Source organism: Blennius ocellaris (genome assembly GCF_963422515.1).
Source record: "Blennius ocellaris genome assembly, chromosome: 9".
Lineage (NCBI taxonomy): Eukaryota > Metazoa > Chordata > Actinopteri > Blenniiformes > Blenniidae > Blennius > Blennius ocellaris.
Window position 1 is genome coordinate 13,393,572 of NC_137658.1, and position 18,434 is coordinate 13,412,005.

The 18,434-nt window shown below is 41.7% G+C and overlaps 3 protein-coding genes across 3 annotated transcripts; all 3 read left to right on the top strand.

Moving 5' to 3' along the window:
* Positions 1-412: 412 nt before the first annotated feature.
* On the top strand, positions 413-11,748 carry sncb (synuclein, beta; the record flags this gene model as incomplete). The annotated part of the gene is made up of 5 exons (XM_080501888.1): positions 413-533; positions 4,108-4,137; positions 4,525-4,610; positions 9,455-9,541; positions 11,010-11,748. 5 exons carry the CDS (start codon positions 413-415, stop codon positions 11,037-11,039), a joined length of 354 nt encoding a protein of 117 aa, XP_080358014.1. The 3' UTR covers positions 11,040-11,748.
* Positions 11,749-12,219: 471 nt separating this feature from the next.
* On the top strand, positions 12,220-13,189 carry adirf (adipogenesis regulatory factor; the record flags this gene model as incomplete). Its single annotated transcript, XM_080501752.1, has 3 exons — positions 12,220-12,298; positions 12,539-12,601; positions 13,086-13,189. 3 exons carry the CDS (start codon positions 12,220-12,222, stop codon positions 13,187-13,189), a joined length of 246 nt encoding a protein of 81 aa, XP_080357878.1.
* A 2,466-nt stretch (positions 13,190-15,655) lies between these two features.
* Positions 15,656-17,866, top strand: gprin1 (G protein regulated inducer of neurite outgrowth 1; the record flags this gene model as incomplete). The annotated part of the gene is made up of 1 exon (XM_080501753.1): positions 15,656-17,866. One exon carries the CDS (start codon positions 15,656-15,658, stop codon positions 17,864-17,866), a length of 2,211 nt encoding a protein of 736 aa, XP_080357879.1.
* Positions 17,867-18,434: the final 568 nt, after the last annotated feature.

An 18,434-nucleotide genomic window follows, 5' to 3' on the forward strand; every position in this document is an offset into this window, starting at 1 on the left:
TAGCATTACAGACGAGCAATAATTGATGAGCTCTTCTACAATTAACCATTTCATTGAAATCTCTCTTTTTTTTTTTTTCGGGGGGCCTTTGAATATTTCATGCACGGACGAGGACGTGAAAAGGAGGGCTGAACGCATGAGTGAGCTGAGGGTTTTTTACTACAGCCTGATGGCTGGACCTCAGCTGTCACGATCTACCACAGGAGGTGGTGCTGCCTTAGTTTCCCATGATTTATGCCCCTGGTGTTCATAAAAGTGTATAAGAATCGATTTTTTTATTTAAAAAAAAATAAAAATGAAATGATTCCAATATGAGTTATTAGGTGGAACCGTGCATAAGCATCATGTGTCAGCAGTGATGGTCACTGACAGCACTGTGTGTGGTCCATCTCTCCACAGTAGATCGGCCAAGATGGATGTGTTTATGAAGGGTTTGTCTAAAGCAAAAGAAGGGATGGCGGTGGCCGCAGAGAAGACCAAGGAAGGAGTTGCAGTGGCAGCAGAAAAGACCAAGGAAGGAGTCATGTTTGTAGGTAAGATGATGACAAATCTCTCTGCTCCATTTGCATGTGATTTTTTTTCCTTGGGTCCCTTGTGACTGGCAGTGTTCCTGTTACTAGCAGGAGCAGCAGTAGATGAGCAGGAAGCGTAGTTTATGATTCAGCCGTTTGCAGCGTATGTCCTGAAACACGTGTTTGAATTATACCGCAGGCCTTCACTGTGTGAGGCAGGCCCGTCCCCGCCCTGGAACTTCAGGCAGGGTACAGTAGCAGGAACAATCTGCTGGGTGGGAGGATGCTTTTTTCTTTTACATTTTTGAAACAAAAACACTAGAAAAGATAATTGCATGATAAACCTATTAACTATTTCATTAAGACATATAAGTGTAATAAATACATATTCGGGGATTTCTCATGGACTGTGATCACCCATCACAGTGGGATTTAAACCAGTGAACTTTCATTTACAAGCGTGTTTTCCCAACCCCTGGGTCACTCAAAACTATGTACTTAAAACAAATCCAAATTTGTGCAAAAACACAAGTAGGACAGTTACAACAGTCTCAGACTGTAGGTAAAGACTTATTAGGTATGACAAATTGAAACCATCAAACTAGAACAAGCAGTTTTGCAGTATGCTTTTCATAAATACCAAATAATTCATAATTAAAAACTATTAGGATGCTTTTTTTTCCTCCACATTTTAGACTTAGCACACTGTTGCAGTCTTTCTCACAAACGTATCATAGATGAAGGGCAATATTGAGTGACGTCTGTTCGAATATATAGCAGCCAGACTGTCAGGTAATCAATGTCTTTGTTTTATTAACCCCGTCTGATTCAGTATATAAATACTTTTACCCATCATCTGGAAAATCGATGTGACATGGTTGGTTACACAGTGAGGTATAGGAGCTGTAGTCGAGAGGCACTGGTTTGAGCAGGGGACGGTCCTTGTGGCCTCTCAGCAGCAGACTTGACTGGGCCACAGGCAGGAGATGGCAACGGATGGTGGGGGTGGGGCAGCAGGACGGTAGGAGCAGCTCCTGCCACATGTCCGTGCATTGGTCAGCAGCAGATTGTAAAACAGTGTCAGCCCTCGGTCACCCCCTGGAGACAAACAGACTAAAAGCCTCAGCATTTTGTTCTCCTCAGTGTTGGCCAACCTGCAGTGACTAGATATGTATCGGACATTGTTATCATAGTTCACTTGCTTTGTATTCTTATTTCAGTCATAAAACATAAGTAACATGGAGCTGAATGGATATGTGGAGAAGTGTTGTCGAGCAGCTGGCAGCAAGTAGAGCAGGCACTGTAAAAACAGTGTGTGTAACTTCCAGATCTGTCAAATTCCTGTTTAGTTGCCCTTCAACTTCCCATGTGAGGCCGAGGCCAGTGTCATGCATAATTGATATAGCTGTGTAGCTTGGTAATAATCAAGCATTATAAATTAATAGTGTAAAATCATAATTCAGAAATAGATAATTAATAATATTTAAATTAATTATATTTTCCACCAGTTTTGGACACTATTATATTGTTCTTATTATGGAAGAATGAATTTGAGTCGTACCTCTTTGGCTTCAATATTTCTCAGCCTGCAACTTGCAAACACTTTTGTCATTGATGAAAGGAAGGTTTATGCATCTATAAAATGAGAAGAACTGAAGCGAGCGTCCTCAAAGTCAGCAGTGATATCTTTAGGCTGCTTGTTTCATTTAACCAGCACTCAAAAACACAAAGATTAACTGTGTACAGTTATATAATGAAAGAGTAGTAAGACCTTCTGGTGGAGCAGATAGAAATTCATTTAACATTTCGTCTCAGTATCAGTCTTTAATATATATTTTTTTATCTCTTTATCGGCTCACTTATTAGTCAAATTCCTGTTTCAGCACTGGATATGTTAGTATATCACACTTTCAGCCACCTCATATCTACGCAGACAAATGTAGTATTTGTTGGAAATTTGGTTCACAGTGTCAGTGTGATTGTGGGATCCAGTACAGGCCTGTCAGGGAACTTACACAGTTGTGGTCAGAGCACCAGCACCTCTCGTGGTCCTTCTGCAGTCTCCAGCTCGTGTCGCTGATCCTTCAGCAGCGTCTTTAGATGTGCAAGACACTGGGTCCTCCAGCAGAACTCGTCAGTGTTTCCACGAGATCTCATTACCCGACTTCTTTAGTGCAGCGTTTCAGTCACTCCTTGTTCCCTCTCCGGCATCTCAGACTGCCCTCGCAACATGTGCACGCTCGTTTTTCATCATGCCTGCACGACAGCCGGGAGGTAAAAATAATTTCGGAGGCAACTCCTCACTCCTGCTTGTTGAGGGCGGTGTTGCCCCAGAAAAACCGTGTGTGATATGCTCGAAGGCGTCTCTTGGAGGAGGGGTAAGGACAATCTGATAGGTCTGTGGCCCACCTTTTGACAGCTGCTGCAGACCACCCACCCAGCTGAGCTGAGCAGTCAGCGGCAAGGGGAGGCACAAATGAGAAAACTACGCCGCAAGGGACGACTTTTAATGCCGCTACGAAAAGGCTGATTCACTGAACTCCTGTTTACTACACATCGTATTTATATGTGGTTGCTTTAAACGCAGCACTTGCCACCACAACGTATCAGTCTTACTTTATGGCATTTTAATTCTTGAGTTCAATTCAACCTCACATTCACACTATTGCCATTTGGTACACGGCAGTAGCACAGAATTAGATTGAAATGCAGGCACTTAGTTATATTTCTACGATATAACTACAAGAATCCTTTCTAACAAGTACTTAGATGACAGTTATAAGGTTTTACATAAAATGTTGATAAATCTTACATTTCTAATCTGCTGTTGAGTTTTCAACACGCCTAATTTTTAGATTAGGTTATCGCATTTCTTCGAAGCCATGGGTGAAATGGCTACATCTCTCATGTTTTGCTCTGAGGCTTGTTTTTTTTACCAAGAAAGAAGTTGCATTTTTTATTTTATTTTTTTAAATCAATCATTTTTTTTTGTCTCCTCATTTAAAGACTCTCAGGAACTAGTAAGTCATTGTGTCACTGCACGCCAGAGAGGACTACAATAGTCAGACAGTCAGAACCAGCATTCAAAAAGTAGATCGTACAATGAACTTCATGGAGAGTACTGTACATGATGGAGATCCGCCACAGATCGGAGGTGAACTATGTCTCGGTCCTGGTGTAAATCAGCCATGAGGGGTAATTGTATCTTGATATGATAGCACAGAGAAATCTCCAGCACTGTGGCCATGATTGTTCTGGAGTACCTTAAAACAGTTAAAACAATTAGAAATATTGTATTACTTATCTATTAATGTCATTTTTATCAGTCTATCATGTGAGTAGTTGTGAAGAGGAGGAAGGTCATTTTAATTAGTGAAATACAGGAGAGGCTCAGCAGTGCTGCTCTTTAAAGAATTAGAAACTCAGTCAGACTCAGACCACACAAGCTTTTAATAGATTTTCTTGAAAATGGATGGTGTTAGAGACTCAGTCAATATTTCAGGGAGGTGTCCACAGTCTCCACGTAGACACGTACGCTCACACTCATTTTCGATCCTTCTTTGCTGACTTATTTCCTTTTCTCCTACAAATCCAGGTAACAAGGCCAAAGACAGCGTCGGCACAGGTGAGTTTTTCTCCGTGCAGATCTTGACATCGGCATCTTTTCCTGTAAGGAGCTCTGTTACATTACTGAGACGAGACATTACTGCTCACCACAAAATGGCAAATTCATTATGGCCATAGGGGAACGTGTGGGTCATGTGTAAGTGGCCATTAAGTACAATAATCTGTCGAGAAGTAGACGATGAGCACAAGCATGCTTTTAATCTGTCTGGAGCTTCTGTTGAGATAGTGTGTGTGTGTGTGTGTGTGTGTGTGTGTGTGTGTGTGTGTGTGTGTGTGTGTGTGTGTGTGTGTGTGGGTGTGGGTGTGGGTGTGTGTGTGTGTGTGTGTGTGTGTGTGTGTGTGTGTGTGTGTGTGTGTGTGTGTGTGTGTGTGTTTGTTTCTGCAGTGGCTGAGAAGACCACTGGCGCCATGGGGAACATCGTCGCTGCCACCGGCCTGGTGAAGAAGGACGAGTTCCCATCCGACATGAACGTATGTACTGGGCATCATCTCAGTCACCATCAGTGTAACACAACACATCCTCGTCTTCAGCGTGTTCCTGTTAGAAGATAGAACAAGACTCCAGTGTGCAGACATGTACACGCACACACACACACACACACACACACACACACACACACACACACACACACACACACACACACACACACACACACACACACACACACACACACACACACACACACACACACACACACAACAACAAGTCAGCTGGGCATTAACTGAAATAATTTTTAATGGGGCTTGGTTACTGCCAATACGTTGCGCTGGAAACCTCAGATTCACTAATGGAAAGCTTTCTACAAGATAGGTTGTGTATGACGAGTCTTTAATTACATTGGAACCATGTAAAGATTTTTAAATTATTAATTGTCTAACATAGGGCCTTCATATCTATAGGTTTGTCTTTCTAATAGTCCAGATCTTAGAGCTCAACTTTGCACAGGTACGGAGTATATAGCTTCACATTGTACAATATCCTATACGATTCTTTTTTTTTTTTTCAGTATATAAACAGAGATGTGTAACTATGTCAAAGAATGACCTGTGCATTTGAAGATTAATAATTAGACTATTTTCAGCTCTCTCAGAGGAAACGATTTGGCAGAGCAGAAAGCAGTCGCAGTGTACCAGGCCATGGCCTCTTCTTACATGACAGGATGAAGGAAAAGGTTACATAAACCAAATGTGGCTTCATAAAAAGTTGAGATACATGATTATTACTTCTAGCTGAATTGGTCCTTCACATGTATATTATTACAATTTAGCACAAGATAGTTAAAAAAAAAAAAAATCAATTAATAAAAGGCGAACTCAGAAGATGAGAAAATATGCCACCCTGACCCGGTTCAATGTTGAGATGTCCATGCAGACTTGGACTGCTCCAATGTTGCAGGGAGTGGGTCACCTATAAAATATACTGTTGATTTAAAGCATTTGAAAATGGAATATTGGATGTATAATAATACATTTTATCACTTATATTGTGCAAACTACAAGTGGGGAGTTTAGGCTAATAGATGAATGTGTAAAGGCAATGTGATTTACTGCCCATGAAGATGTTTGCATTGTTTACGACTGTGTCAGGTTTTCCCACATTAAAAACCAAGGTGTAAACATGCCCAGGCTTTAGCAGATATGCTGCTAAACCGACGAGAGGAATTTTCTCAACCCATGAGTTTTTGAAATAACTGACAAAAGCTTTTAATGAGATTTCTTCTTTTTTTTTTTTTAAGCTGCACCTGTACTTTTATTTCTCCTTTTCATCCTGATTAGGACTCAATGAGTTTGCTCACGTGTCTGAGGACATGTGGGAAATCAAAAAGACGTTATCGTTCCAAGTCCAAGGCTCGCTTACACTTGGCAACACGCTCTGATTTGTGTTCATTACAGCCTGGGCAGGATCATCGCTGTCGCAGAGCCAGACTTACTCAGCGGGGGTAAATCTGATGAATCTGAATGTCACTCCAAATCGGAGTTACTACTCTCAGGGGCTTGCCATCTATTTCACTCGTCTGCTGTCTGCACACGCATATTTACTGTATAAGATTGGATTCCTCTCAGCGGAGGAAACAGGATGATGCTTTCATGAAGAGAAAAAAAGCAGAATAGTCTTGGTTAGGTCTGCAGGTAGGAAGCATGTTGGAAATTTGCACAAATATGCTGATATATAGGTGTTTTTTTTTTAAATATTAAAAAAAATTGTTTATAAACATTAAAAAAAAATACTTCAAAGTGTTTTATTACTCTTGTTCTCGAAGGAAAACAGATATGAACCCAGCCTGATTGCACACTGACCTACCTGATTTTCTATTCAGTTGCCTTTTGGCATGCCCTCTAAAACTCATCAAAAAAATCTATTCCTTCCTTGTTTCCTTTCTGATTTTTACATGAAACAAGAGGCATTAAGCATATATGACTGCCAGCAAAAAAAACTGAAATATACTGTAAGTGCAGCCATGTTTAAATTGTTTACTGACACGCGTCTGTTTGCATGACGCGCGCTCTCAAGCTTTCGTGACCCGGCCCTGCACCGTCAGCGTGTTGACATTTTGTCCATCTCTGTCAGACTGTCAGAGGAACAGTGAGGTTCTCATCCAATCCTGAGCCTTCGTCCCCCAGAGCTGGAACCTCTCCGCTGATTTGCTAATCTCGTAAATCTGACAGCCTGCTCTAATAGGCTTCTCCAAGGCGCGATCTGAGTGATAAAACTTCTCATCTCAACACCCTGACAACACACTGTTAAACTGTTGACACTGTTATCAAATGTGCACAGCTACATTTTCATGCCAGTTCCATTTCACTGAGCTGTACATCCAATCTGACTCAAGCGTGCAGATACTTTAGAGCAGTGGTTCTCCCAAAATATTTCCTTTAGAACCGGATTGCCTCGAAGAAAGGGTGCGTAACCCCCTCTGCAATATCTCACTTGCCAAAAACTTTGCAATGCAGCAAAACACTGGTGGACACACATCCACTTCTACAAACATAGAAAAGGATCCATCATCAATCTATTCTCAGTATTGATTATCTGCCTCAGGGAAGCGGATGGCTGGAGCCACAAAAGCACGACCGTTCAAGAAGCAATGGTCAGATTCTCAGTGTCTTATTCCGGTTTTCTTTGACATGTGCTCATCTAATTTTTGGCAAAGCCTCGTCTCCCCCTTGTGGTCACTGGTTCATCCCTTGGAGGTTCTGCGCCCCATTTTAGGAACCACAGCTTTAAAGAATAAATAACCAGAATATTCTCAAAATTATATCAATTTAGTCTTCAAAACCGACAACTTACAAATAGGAATACTATAAATATACAAATTAATATTGTTTTGACTTGCTCTACTGACTGGATCTGAAGCTGTGGCCACTCTGACATACAGCTTAATCGCTCCCCTTTACTACAATAGCATAAACACTCTTCTTCACGGTCACTTATTTTTCTCAGCCGGTGATCTGATTAGGTGTGTCTCGCATTGTGCAGCTCCTAAAGCCATGCTAATCGTGTTGCTGGGCTTACAGCAATAACACTAGCTTGATACGGCACACTGGATTACGGTCTGTTCTTCTCTGACCTAATTGACTTGATTAGAGCTGAGTTTAAAAATAAATCTGTGGTGACCCACTGGCTTTGTTTTCAGGGCTCTTAAGTAACAGGTATGGCAAAGAAGGAGAAATTGAACTGTTGCTTCACAGTGTTAAGACATCGTCTTATTAGATTTTCTCTGATGTCTCAGTGACAACGTGATGTCTGGTTATTGTCTGGGCTTTGTTTTGGTCCATAGAAGCCATTGATAGGCGGAGCTAACAAAGAGCTGGTATCGTGAGTGATGCTTGTGTGAAGAAGTTAATCCCTTTGTGTCGTATTGTTCTGTTGCTCTCTTAAGAATTGTATAAGATAAAAGTTAATTGAACCATGTGATCAATGTAGCACCGTTCAACCACCATTACTACAAACACATTGTAGTTTATTTGAAGTAAATCACACACACACACACCAAAAAAAAACTAAAACATTGCACTACGAGAAATACTCACTGGGCCATCGAATTTGTATCAATCCTCAGCTTAACATACTACCCAGTAGTAATGTAATATTTATTCCTGTTAGAGTGATGTTTGCTGCACGCCTCAATGATCACAGCTGTTTGAGGAAGATATTGATTCCTTTTAGAACGTGAAAGCAGTTTTTCATTAAGGGAGAGTGAGCCGGTGTGCTTTGGGCTCAGTTCCACATGCTGGGTAGGTGAGGGAACTGCTGACAGATGAGTGTGTTATTGACTTTAGACTTGTCCCGCTCCGGTTCTTTTTCACCTTACATTTGAGTCACATTGTTCAGGGTCTGATTGATGAGGTATCTACTATATATTGCACCTTTTGAACAACACTGAGACTCCACTGCCACAGCCAGCAGCTGTGCACAGCTTTGTTTGCACAGCTGCACTTTCAACAGATGCTCACATCACGATACCAATGCTCACATGCTGTTAATTCAACATGTTGCGGTTTGAGTTTTTAGAATTGGATATTGTCCTGGATTTGCTCCTTTATACATGTAGTACAAGTCAGACTGTGGACAACTGCGGATTGCAATCTCTCCTGCAACTAGTTTTACCCTTAAGGCCTCAAGTGGCATGTGTGATTCGGTCTTTAAAGACAGGTGTGTTGTGTTTGTTTACAGATGATGTCATAATCTGCTGTAATCCATGGAGAAGGTGAAATCATATGTTAAAGACCACAAACAGGATGATGCATGCATGGAATGTTGCTTTAACTCTTGCTTTTACTAAACAATGTACATTTAAAGCATTTTTCTTCTTGCACATACGCTTTGTTTAAGTAGTACCTTTTTTGGTCTAATACCAGCTTTTCACTTATAGATATTATTGCTGTTAACTGCTGTTGGGATGCACTGACAGTCAAAAGTCTTCACTTGCAAGTTATTTTGATTTCAATTATCAGCCATTTCCACCATCTGTACCTAACTGTTGCTAACTGGTGCATATTTGGTTTTACGCTAAAGCATACTTCTTAATCATTTCAGTCCATTTCTTTAACACATTGAATGACTTATGATCTAAAAAGGCATCCCCTGACCACCTAAGATGCCCCCCCCCCATCTAACAAATTAGTTATTATAATGACCGATTGAAATTCATTTGGCTTTATATGACTAACATATGAGAAAACTCCTGCATTATACCATAAAAAAAAAAATACAAGGGAATGCCATTTCAAAAGCTGCACGTATGTATATTTGTTTCTATTTCTGTGCATCTTACCTTCTTCATCACTTTCTCTTCCTCTCACTCCCTATGCAGCCTGAGGAGTATGGGCAGGAGGCCATGGAGGGCCAGGGAGAGGCGATGCTTGAGCCAGAAGGGGAGACATATGATGAGTCCCAGCAGGTAATCAGACTACACGTCACACAGTGCATGCATGTCTGTGCTCAGTGTAAAAGTGTCACAACTCATAGTGTTTTAACTCGACTGTGGTCTGCAGCATGATTGTGTCATAAAAGGCTTTTAGCGTGTTATGTAAGAACAAAGAAAAAATAAAATGGTGAGGATGAGTCCGTTCATTTACAATAGATGGAAGCTCATCAGTATTCACAAGCTTGGCGTGACTGCACATTTTAGCCGTATTGCATTTGAACGGCACTCCACACTTCCACACCTCTTGTGACCCAACACAACAGCAAAAGCTGAGGTGAGTTGCGTTCTCTATGGGAATTGAAACAGGGCACTCAACTTGCCAATTGTCGCCAGACATGCAGTGCTCTGTGAATATTGCACCACCTACCTACACCGAGTGCTGAGTGTGAGTTGGTGTGTATGTGCATGGAGGGTTATTTTCGGGATTTGACAGTCAGGTGAAAAAAAGAATCTGCTGAATTATTGACTTTAAAAGCAGATTTTAAATGTCTGTTATGGCATATGAAATCTCACAATGCATATTATGTCAACAGGACAGTTTTGACAGTATATATGATGATTTGAAGTTTGAACAACTCTGGTTTGTAGTCAAAACCTGTATAATGTTAAGAATCAGCTTGAATAAGATGACACTTGCGATTTTGACAGATTCCGTTTTAATGTCGGACTAATTCAATGCATTCGTTTGGATCTTCTTTTTTTATCCTTGCAAGCATTTCCATATTTAGATAATTTAATTAAACAGATGGCAAATTACAACTGAGATATTCCTTGAGCTCCAGATTAAAAGTGAATTTGTCAGCATCAGTAGCCTGTGTCATCCTCCTCCATCTCTTTTTTCCCACTCCTCCACATCTCTTTCCCCTCCCCCATCCTTTGCTACACCAGCGATGTGCGAGCTCAATGTGAATGGGTGTGGTGATGACGTCCTGTACCTCCATGCATTGTGGGTAATGTCAGGGTCTCCCTGCATTGCTGTAAATATGGAGTCTGTGTGCTGCAGAGAGAAGCCAGCTTTCAATGGGAGGAACTGGAGAGAAAAATCTATTTGGTCCACGGTCACACTCTGTGGTGTTGAATACATTAGATGACTTCAGACTATCGGAGGCCGTGTTGTTTTTTTCATGACCATGTGTGCAGTGGAGGCGTGTGCAGGGTTAGAAGAATAGTGAGTGTGCTCACCACTCGTCCTTGAAGCTCTCACAGGCTTGTGCTGCCCTCTGTTGGATGGAGAGATCGAATAGCCAACACAGGAGCTCAGCTGGAGTGACATCATTACCTCCTGTACAGCACTATCATGGGCCTCCTAAGCTCCATGTCATGTATTCTTAAACGGATTAAAACCGAACTTAAGATTTAATTAAAGCCTTACTGTTGAATTTAACCCTGTGCTGCAAAATTGACCCTGCTCGTCTCTTCAAGCCTGTTTTTCTTTTCCCAGGAGAGCCAGGACTACGAGCCAGAAGCATAAAAGAATCAGTCTGAACCACCATCCAACCAGCAGCACAATAATATTTCTAATAACAAAAAGGACAAATGCTGAAACGATTACAATTATATCCCCGTTGCAAAAAACTACAAACTAGACAAGCATTCCCACTGAAAAATGTTCTTCCTTCAAGACAAATCTTTTATTATTATATATTGTAAATGTCATGTTATTAATGTAATGTGTTGGGTGTAGGTATTTATTGAGATGTAGGATTTGCCCTCCCAGTCTCATTTCCTTGACTCCCTCCCAATGAAATGAGACCAGAGCCAGGGCTTGTGACTTTGTACTTGTGTGTATGTGTATTTAGAAATGTGCAATAGTTGTTTATCATCTTCCAATGAGACATTGGGAGTGGAAAAAATAAATATGACCGGTTGCAAGCAGATATGATTACAATAATATCCTCTTAAGTGTCGACAATGCCTGTTGGTGGGTTTTTAATTTTTCTTTTTTTTCTTTTTTTTCTTTTTTTTTTTCATTTCTTTGGAAGTTAATTTTAATGTTTTTGAAGTAAGAGTTTTTTACATTGTATCTTTATAGTTGCTTGTGAAATCATTCCAGTAAACTATCTGTTAGAAACAGACAGAGTATACATGTTTGTGTGTGCGTGTGTTTGTGTGTACTGAAGATTTTAAAGTCAATATATTATGTCTTGGAATCATAATGGTTGTCATATCAATATGTGCTTTAAATTGCAGGACTTGTCAGTATACAGGTTTATGTGTTAAGCCAGACATACAAATCCTCTGTAAATAAAAACTACAAAAAAAAACAAAAAACAACATTTGTTATTGTTACTCGATAATGTCCAAACCCATTATTATGCACTGATAATTTGGTAATTTTATCTTTTTTTGGCATGCTAATTTAAACAAACATCTCGAATTCTTTGTGTTTATCGTTTTTGCTCACTATTGTCTGGGAGGTTTGATTATCGGATGAGTGAAATCTGCTGAGCGGGCTCTGGACCTTGGCAGGATGCTGCCATACTTGGGATGCCAGTCTGATCAGTTCCTTTGGGCAGGTATTGTTCAAGTTAATCCGTCTGGAAAGTGCAGGCTCGGTGATGTCGGGCTCGAACAGCGGGTATTAAACAGCCGCACTAGCCGCTCTCGGGTCAGACGAATGTGTGGACGCTGAGGGGACAAACACAGGAGCCATGGCCTCGTTCAAGAAGTCCTTTGAGAGCCTGAAGGGTTCCAGCCACTCAACTGCAAAGGGAGTGACAGACAGTGCAGGTATGGGACAAGGAGTTGCGACTGTAAAGTGCCAGTCAATTATCTGGTGATCTCTTTATGGAAGGGATTGACACTCCCGACACTTGATTTGCAAAATATGTAATACTTTTTCTATTAGATGGAATAATTAAAAGCATTTTTTAATATTAAAACAACATTAAATGCAGAAAAAAATCCAGGTTACAACAGTTTTTCTATCTCAGGGGTCAGTCTTTGTGAGACCCTGTAATGTGTTTCCAGTGCAGGCAGCTCAAGGAGCTGTGCAGCAGGTGGCAGACTCCTCCAAAGAAACAGCCAACACAGGTAAAGTGCACAGCCTCTTGTCATCCTGCAGCATTATGTGAAGCAAACAAAAGTGTCTGCGTCAGCTGTCAGCGTCTTACTTCTTAAGAAAATTTTCAATTTGCGATTAAAATTAACATTTTAAAATTGAAAGCTGCAGCTTGATTGAAATTTGGATGATTTCTTTTTTTTTAACATATAAATATGTTAAAAAAAAAAAGAATAATAATAATTCTTGTGGATGTTGGAATAATTGTTTGATTGTTCTCTTGTATTGCTGAACTGCACATATGGCACAATCAGAAGTTTCAATATAGTGACTGCTTTTTTTTTTGTTCTTTGAAGAAACTGAATATTAGCTTACAGCTTGAATGTTCTGCCTATAATATTCCCCCGACTGAAACAATTTAATACTGGGGTTTTTTTTTCATTATTTTCTCTAAAAGTTTCAAATTGTTTAACTCCCCAAATTTTCTTTCTCATCTTCTTGGTTTCTGACTTGAAGCTGCTCAAGAGGCCAGCAGGCAGACACAGGCAGCCATAGGAAAAGCTGCGGACAAAGCTTCGGATGCCATCAAGGAGTTTGGACAGAAAATGGAGACCAAATGATCTGCAAAGAATGAATGAATTTAGTTGAGCCAACTTGTCTGATCACCCATAGATTTAAAGGCGAGAAATAATGTTTAAATAGAAAGTGGCTTGCATAAGAAATTTTTAAAAATTATATAGTAAATATACTGTATATATCTCTATTGAGCTAACATTCCTTCTTTATAAATTGTCCTTTTTTTCTCTCCAATTTTCCGTTTGTGTTTCCAGCCTTATTGTAGATTTTTAACATGTGATTATTTGGGAAATAAACAGATACAAACTTTGTCAGGTTCATAAAATGTGATATCTTGCCACACGCAGCAGAGACAACACTGTCTGTAGCACTGGAAACACTGTGTGTGTGTGTGAGATGCATCCTGTTTTTCAACTGTGGAGAGCACTCATCAATGAATCACCATGGTGGTTATTACCAACACATTGCTGAGAAGATGGCCTTTGGCAAGCTGATGGCTCCTGATGAGAGTGTGATCAGTGCTGTCTACCTCGGTCCACAGTGGCGCATGCACACACTCACCTCCCTCCATCACACACTACGTTGTTGCTGGGCAACAGAAGTCTGCAGCGGCCTGCGATTGGTGGAGGCCTTCGAGTTAATGGTGAGAATACTTCTGCCAGAACACTGTGTTCTGGTGAGAGCCACATCTCACCGCTACAGTAGAAGATATTCATAAACCAAAGAAATGTAAACAGGCTTGGTCCCACACAATTACTTGAGGCAAGTGGCATTACAGAGGCTCCGGAGAAATGTGTGTAGCAGAGCGAGGCGGTTGGAGGGAGGAACGGGGCATGAAAGACTTGGTGTTTTACAAGTGTTTGTTTGTGTGGGAGGCACAGCTCTGCTTCCTCCAGGCTCCTTCGGCTGAAACCCTCTGTTGCCTTTCATGTACAATTTCAGCAGAACACTCACTGTTACAAATATTTCTCAGATTTCTTCCAAAAGCACGGAGTTGGCTTTCCTTTTGGAGTGCGGGAGTGGGGGGGGGGTCCACTAATGATCTGCACATATTTATCTGTTTTACAAAACAGAGATGTGGGTGGGTGTACTTCTTTTTTTTCTCAATCATTTCTATTATTCTTAACCACAGGCTTTGATAATGGTAGACATAGGAGAGGAATAGTTCCCCTCTGACTCTCCTCCAACATTACTATTTGATAATGAAAATAGAAAGCAACTGTACCACAAAAAAACATACATAGAAAATGGATTTATAAGGTTGTAAATCCATAAGGATGAAGTTTCCATCAGCCTGCATAGTGATGAATGTGATGTTTTGTCCTGCAATGATAATAGTGGTGAATATAAAATTTGCCTTTGGGGATTTTTGAGATGTTGACAATGGTCAAGCAAATATGGGTTTCACTGATCCACATATCACTTTCTTGCTACAAAACAGTGATCATTTATCAATTAGAGAAATTCCTTTCTGCATACTTCACCCTCCCTCCTGCCACCCTCACACTTATCACTTGTGGTGACGCGGAAGCTCTTACCACTTTTATCATTTATTCCCCAACAAAGCCAGCTCACTTATGTATTTTTGTGCACACAGCAGTCATTTGTGCAGCTATGAGAACCTGCTGCTAATTGCTATGATTTGCTGATGATTAGAGAGGAGAACAGAGATTTTGTCGTTACATTACCACTCACTGCCAGAACCCGACTGTGGTTTCCAGGGAAACTGGAAATGTGAGGCTTTTCAATAGACACTGCCACAGCCACAGCCTAAGGAGCGAGGACTGACTAAGATAGATTCTTCTAGAGGCAAACCTGTAGCCTCTGCTATCACTATAAATCAAGAGGAGAGATGTTTGGGAAAATGTTGCTTTCGATCATTGGTGAGATGTGTGATGTTTGACCTAAATCTAAGGGGGAGTTGTGGGGAAGCTTCACTCTGACTTGGACTGCTGAGGTATGTCACTGGCTTGTGATATTTTCTTTTCGTATCTTTTTTCTCTTTCCTTCTTTCTTTGGGATTTATAGTTATCATATTTGCGTGTAATGTTAAAATGTGACTCTGGAGACAGAGGCGTGCTCTTAAGTGTTATGTAAAGCAGGACAAAACGAGAAAGCAAGCATATGTGAAGCTGATGTATTTTTAGAGCAGAAGGATTTGACACAGGATCTGTAAAAATGTGTTTATAAAAAGTCTACTTGAACTATCATTTTTTAATAAATGTGATTCAGTGCTCAGTAAAAGCATTTATGTCCGGTTACAGTATCCAGACACTAAAATATGACAAGCAAACCATTTTCATCAAGTAGTAGCAGTGATGTAATTTTTTTACATGTGAGTGCAACTTGGCATTGATTTCGCATGATGGAGTATTTTTATCACAACAACAAAATGTGGTTTTGTTATCCACTCCTGGTCTGGCTTGTTTCTGATTTCAAATTGCACAAACAATGTGTCTCTGCTGTGTTATACCCTGCAGGTAATTCTTTGCACTTTAATGAGAGACAGAATGGGAAGTCTAAAGGATGAGATGAGAGGTCTCAGAGAGGATCACCAGCCTGGTGAGAAGACAGATGACGGAGTGTCCACAGGAGTTTCAGACATCGCCGATGCACCTGAAGGACACCAACTACACACGGGTCATGAAACAACAACTGAAGGGGAATTTCTGCCAGAAGTACACATGAATGCCAGCGCCGCCGAGGAGACAGACAAAAACCCAACATCCAAAGATCAAGTGCTCTCAGGAGGGGGCAGTGAAAATGCTGACCATTCAGACAATAAACACGACAAAGACTGCATTCTGACGGATGAAGGTGATGAAACAATAACAGCTTTGCATAATGATACAACAGTTGCTATTGAATTTTCGAGTGATGGAGGTGAAGGTGCTGACCTCAAGAAGGATGAAAACATAAGTTCCACCGGAGAAAATAATGCCGATCTTGATAATATCTTGGTGCCTGTGCCATCCACTCCGGACCCTTCCGACCTACGCTCGCCTGCTCCCTTTGGGCAGCAACACATGCGCACACAAGTGAGCCTGGAGGTGGTCCAGTGCTGCTCTGTGGCCACCAGCCCCATGACTCCTCCAGAGGGGGGACATTCCTTCTTCTTCCCAAGTTCCTTTGGGAAATTTGGCACAGTAGATGCTGTCACGAAGGATGCTGAGCTGCAGGTGGGCCAGAAAGTAGAGTTCTGCTCTGTTGCCACGTCTCCCATCCCCATGACCCCGAAGACTCCAGCTACCACAGCTTTCCCCGAGCTTATCGGGAGAGAGACAGCGCCAAAGGACGAGAAAGCAAGAAAAAGTGAGGAAAAGCAGGACGGTGTCCAACAAGGGAGCTTTGCCCCGTCAAAAAGTCCAGAAGAAGATGAGTCAGAAATAACTGGAGCTGTAAAATTTTGCACATCAAAGGAACTTAGTGAAGTCTGCAACTCGAATGTATCTCCAGACACCACAACCAACAATACGGCTTCTGGATTAATAGATTCACAGGCAACTGTGGGGGATAGTAATCAGCAGTGTAAGCAGCCACGGATGGGAAGTTTGGATCAAGACATAACCATCTTAGTCACACACTATGTCAACAGTGAGGAGGAAGAGGAGGATAAAGAAGAATCCCCTTTGTACTTCAGTGAACCAGACATGGCAAAAATAGATGAGAATGAAGAAGAAGGAGAAAACAGCAGCAATGTAAAGAAGCAGGATGGAAAGGAAACAATCTCTACAGAAACACATGATGGCGTAGAAGACATCTCAAACGCAAACAATCAGCACACCAAAACTGATGATTCCTCTGATCCTGCAGATCAACAATCAAAAGCAAACAAGGCGGTTGACAATTCAGAGATGAAAGAAAACAAATGTGAAGAGTTGAGCGATATCTCTATAACAAAACCCCACATTCCTGAATCACCAGCGCCATTCGGCTGTCACAACATCCGCACACAGGTGAGCCTGGAGGTGGTGCAGTGTCAATCTGCAGCTACCAGCCCAATGACCCCCCCTGAAGGAGACCAGGCCTTTCGCTTCCCCAGCTCTCTTGGAAAATGCACGTCGGTGAGTACAGAGACGGAAGATGCTGAGATGCAGGCGGGTCAGCAAGTGGAGTTTCGTTCTGTTGCAACAGCACCCATGACCCCGAGAACTCCCACCACCATGACTTTTCCTGAAGTCAGGAAAGAGAAAAGCATAGAGGAGAAAATAGTGGAGGAAGAAGAGGATGCAGAGGAGCAGGACACTGAGAAGAAAGATGAAGTCGTTGAAGAAAAGGAGAAAATAACTGATGAAAAAAAGGTGGAGGCAGCTGAGCAGGAGGCAGAAAATGAGACAACAAGCTGCCAGGAGAATGACGAGGAGAAGTGCGAAGAGCCAGTGCAGGAGGTGAGCTGGGATGAGAAAGGGATGACGTGGGAGGTGTACGGGGCTGTGGTGGAGGTCGCCGTGCTGGGCTCGGCCATTCAGAAACACCTCGAGAAGCAGGTGAAGAAGCAAAAGATGCAGGCCACGCTGCCACCCCCTCCTCCGCTGAACCCCTCTGCCACACCCCTCACTGCTGAGCCGATCCAGAGGGGGTCCGGCTCAGGTAAGGGCAGGGCGGGGAAGAGGGGAGAGAAGGAAGGGAAGGTGGCCCGGCGCAGAAGAAACCCCTTCCGCCAGCTGATGGAGAACATGCAGCAGCCAAACTGTTGCTCCAGAGCTCATACCACTGAGTGACCAGAGACAAGCTTTCTGGATGGAAGTAAATGAAATCTGTGCTGGATTATCACCCGGCATGCTCGACGGATGTGATAACGCTCACTCCTTCCTTCAAGCATGAAATTGTCCCGGCAGTGTGAGCAATGAAGCTCCTCCTCACACAAGACAAGCAAGCACAAAAGTATTTAATACTCAAAGTATTAAATCACTGAAAAAAACAGCCATATAATTCTTACTAGATTTGCTGTTTGGTTTTTTTTTTCTTTCTGCTCCTAACTTTATCTGTTCTTCTGATTTGCTGTGACGTCTCTCTAACGTACTAATTGACTCGCTGTTTGAAAAATGAGAGTGATGGATGAATGTGATCTTTCTTATTGAATGTTTTTCATGCAGACCATTCACAGTCGACCACTGAGTCATTTTGCTATTGATGTGGGGTTTTTTTTCCTTTCCTTTTTTGTACACCTCAGACAATAGGAAGCCATGGCAACCAGTTTTCTCTCTCCAGGTTGCTGACAAGCTCTGCAACAGACAGATGATAGTTGAGATTGTTGATCTACGACCCTTTGTGGCCTGTTGAAACTAC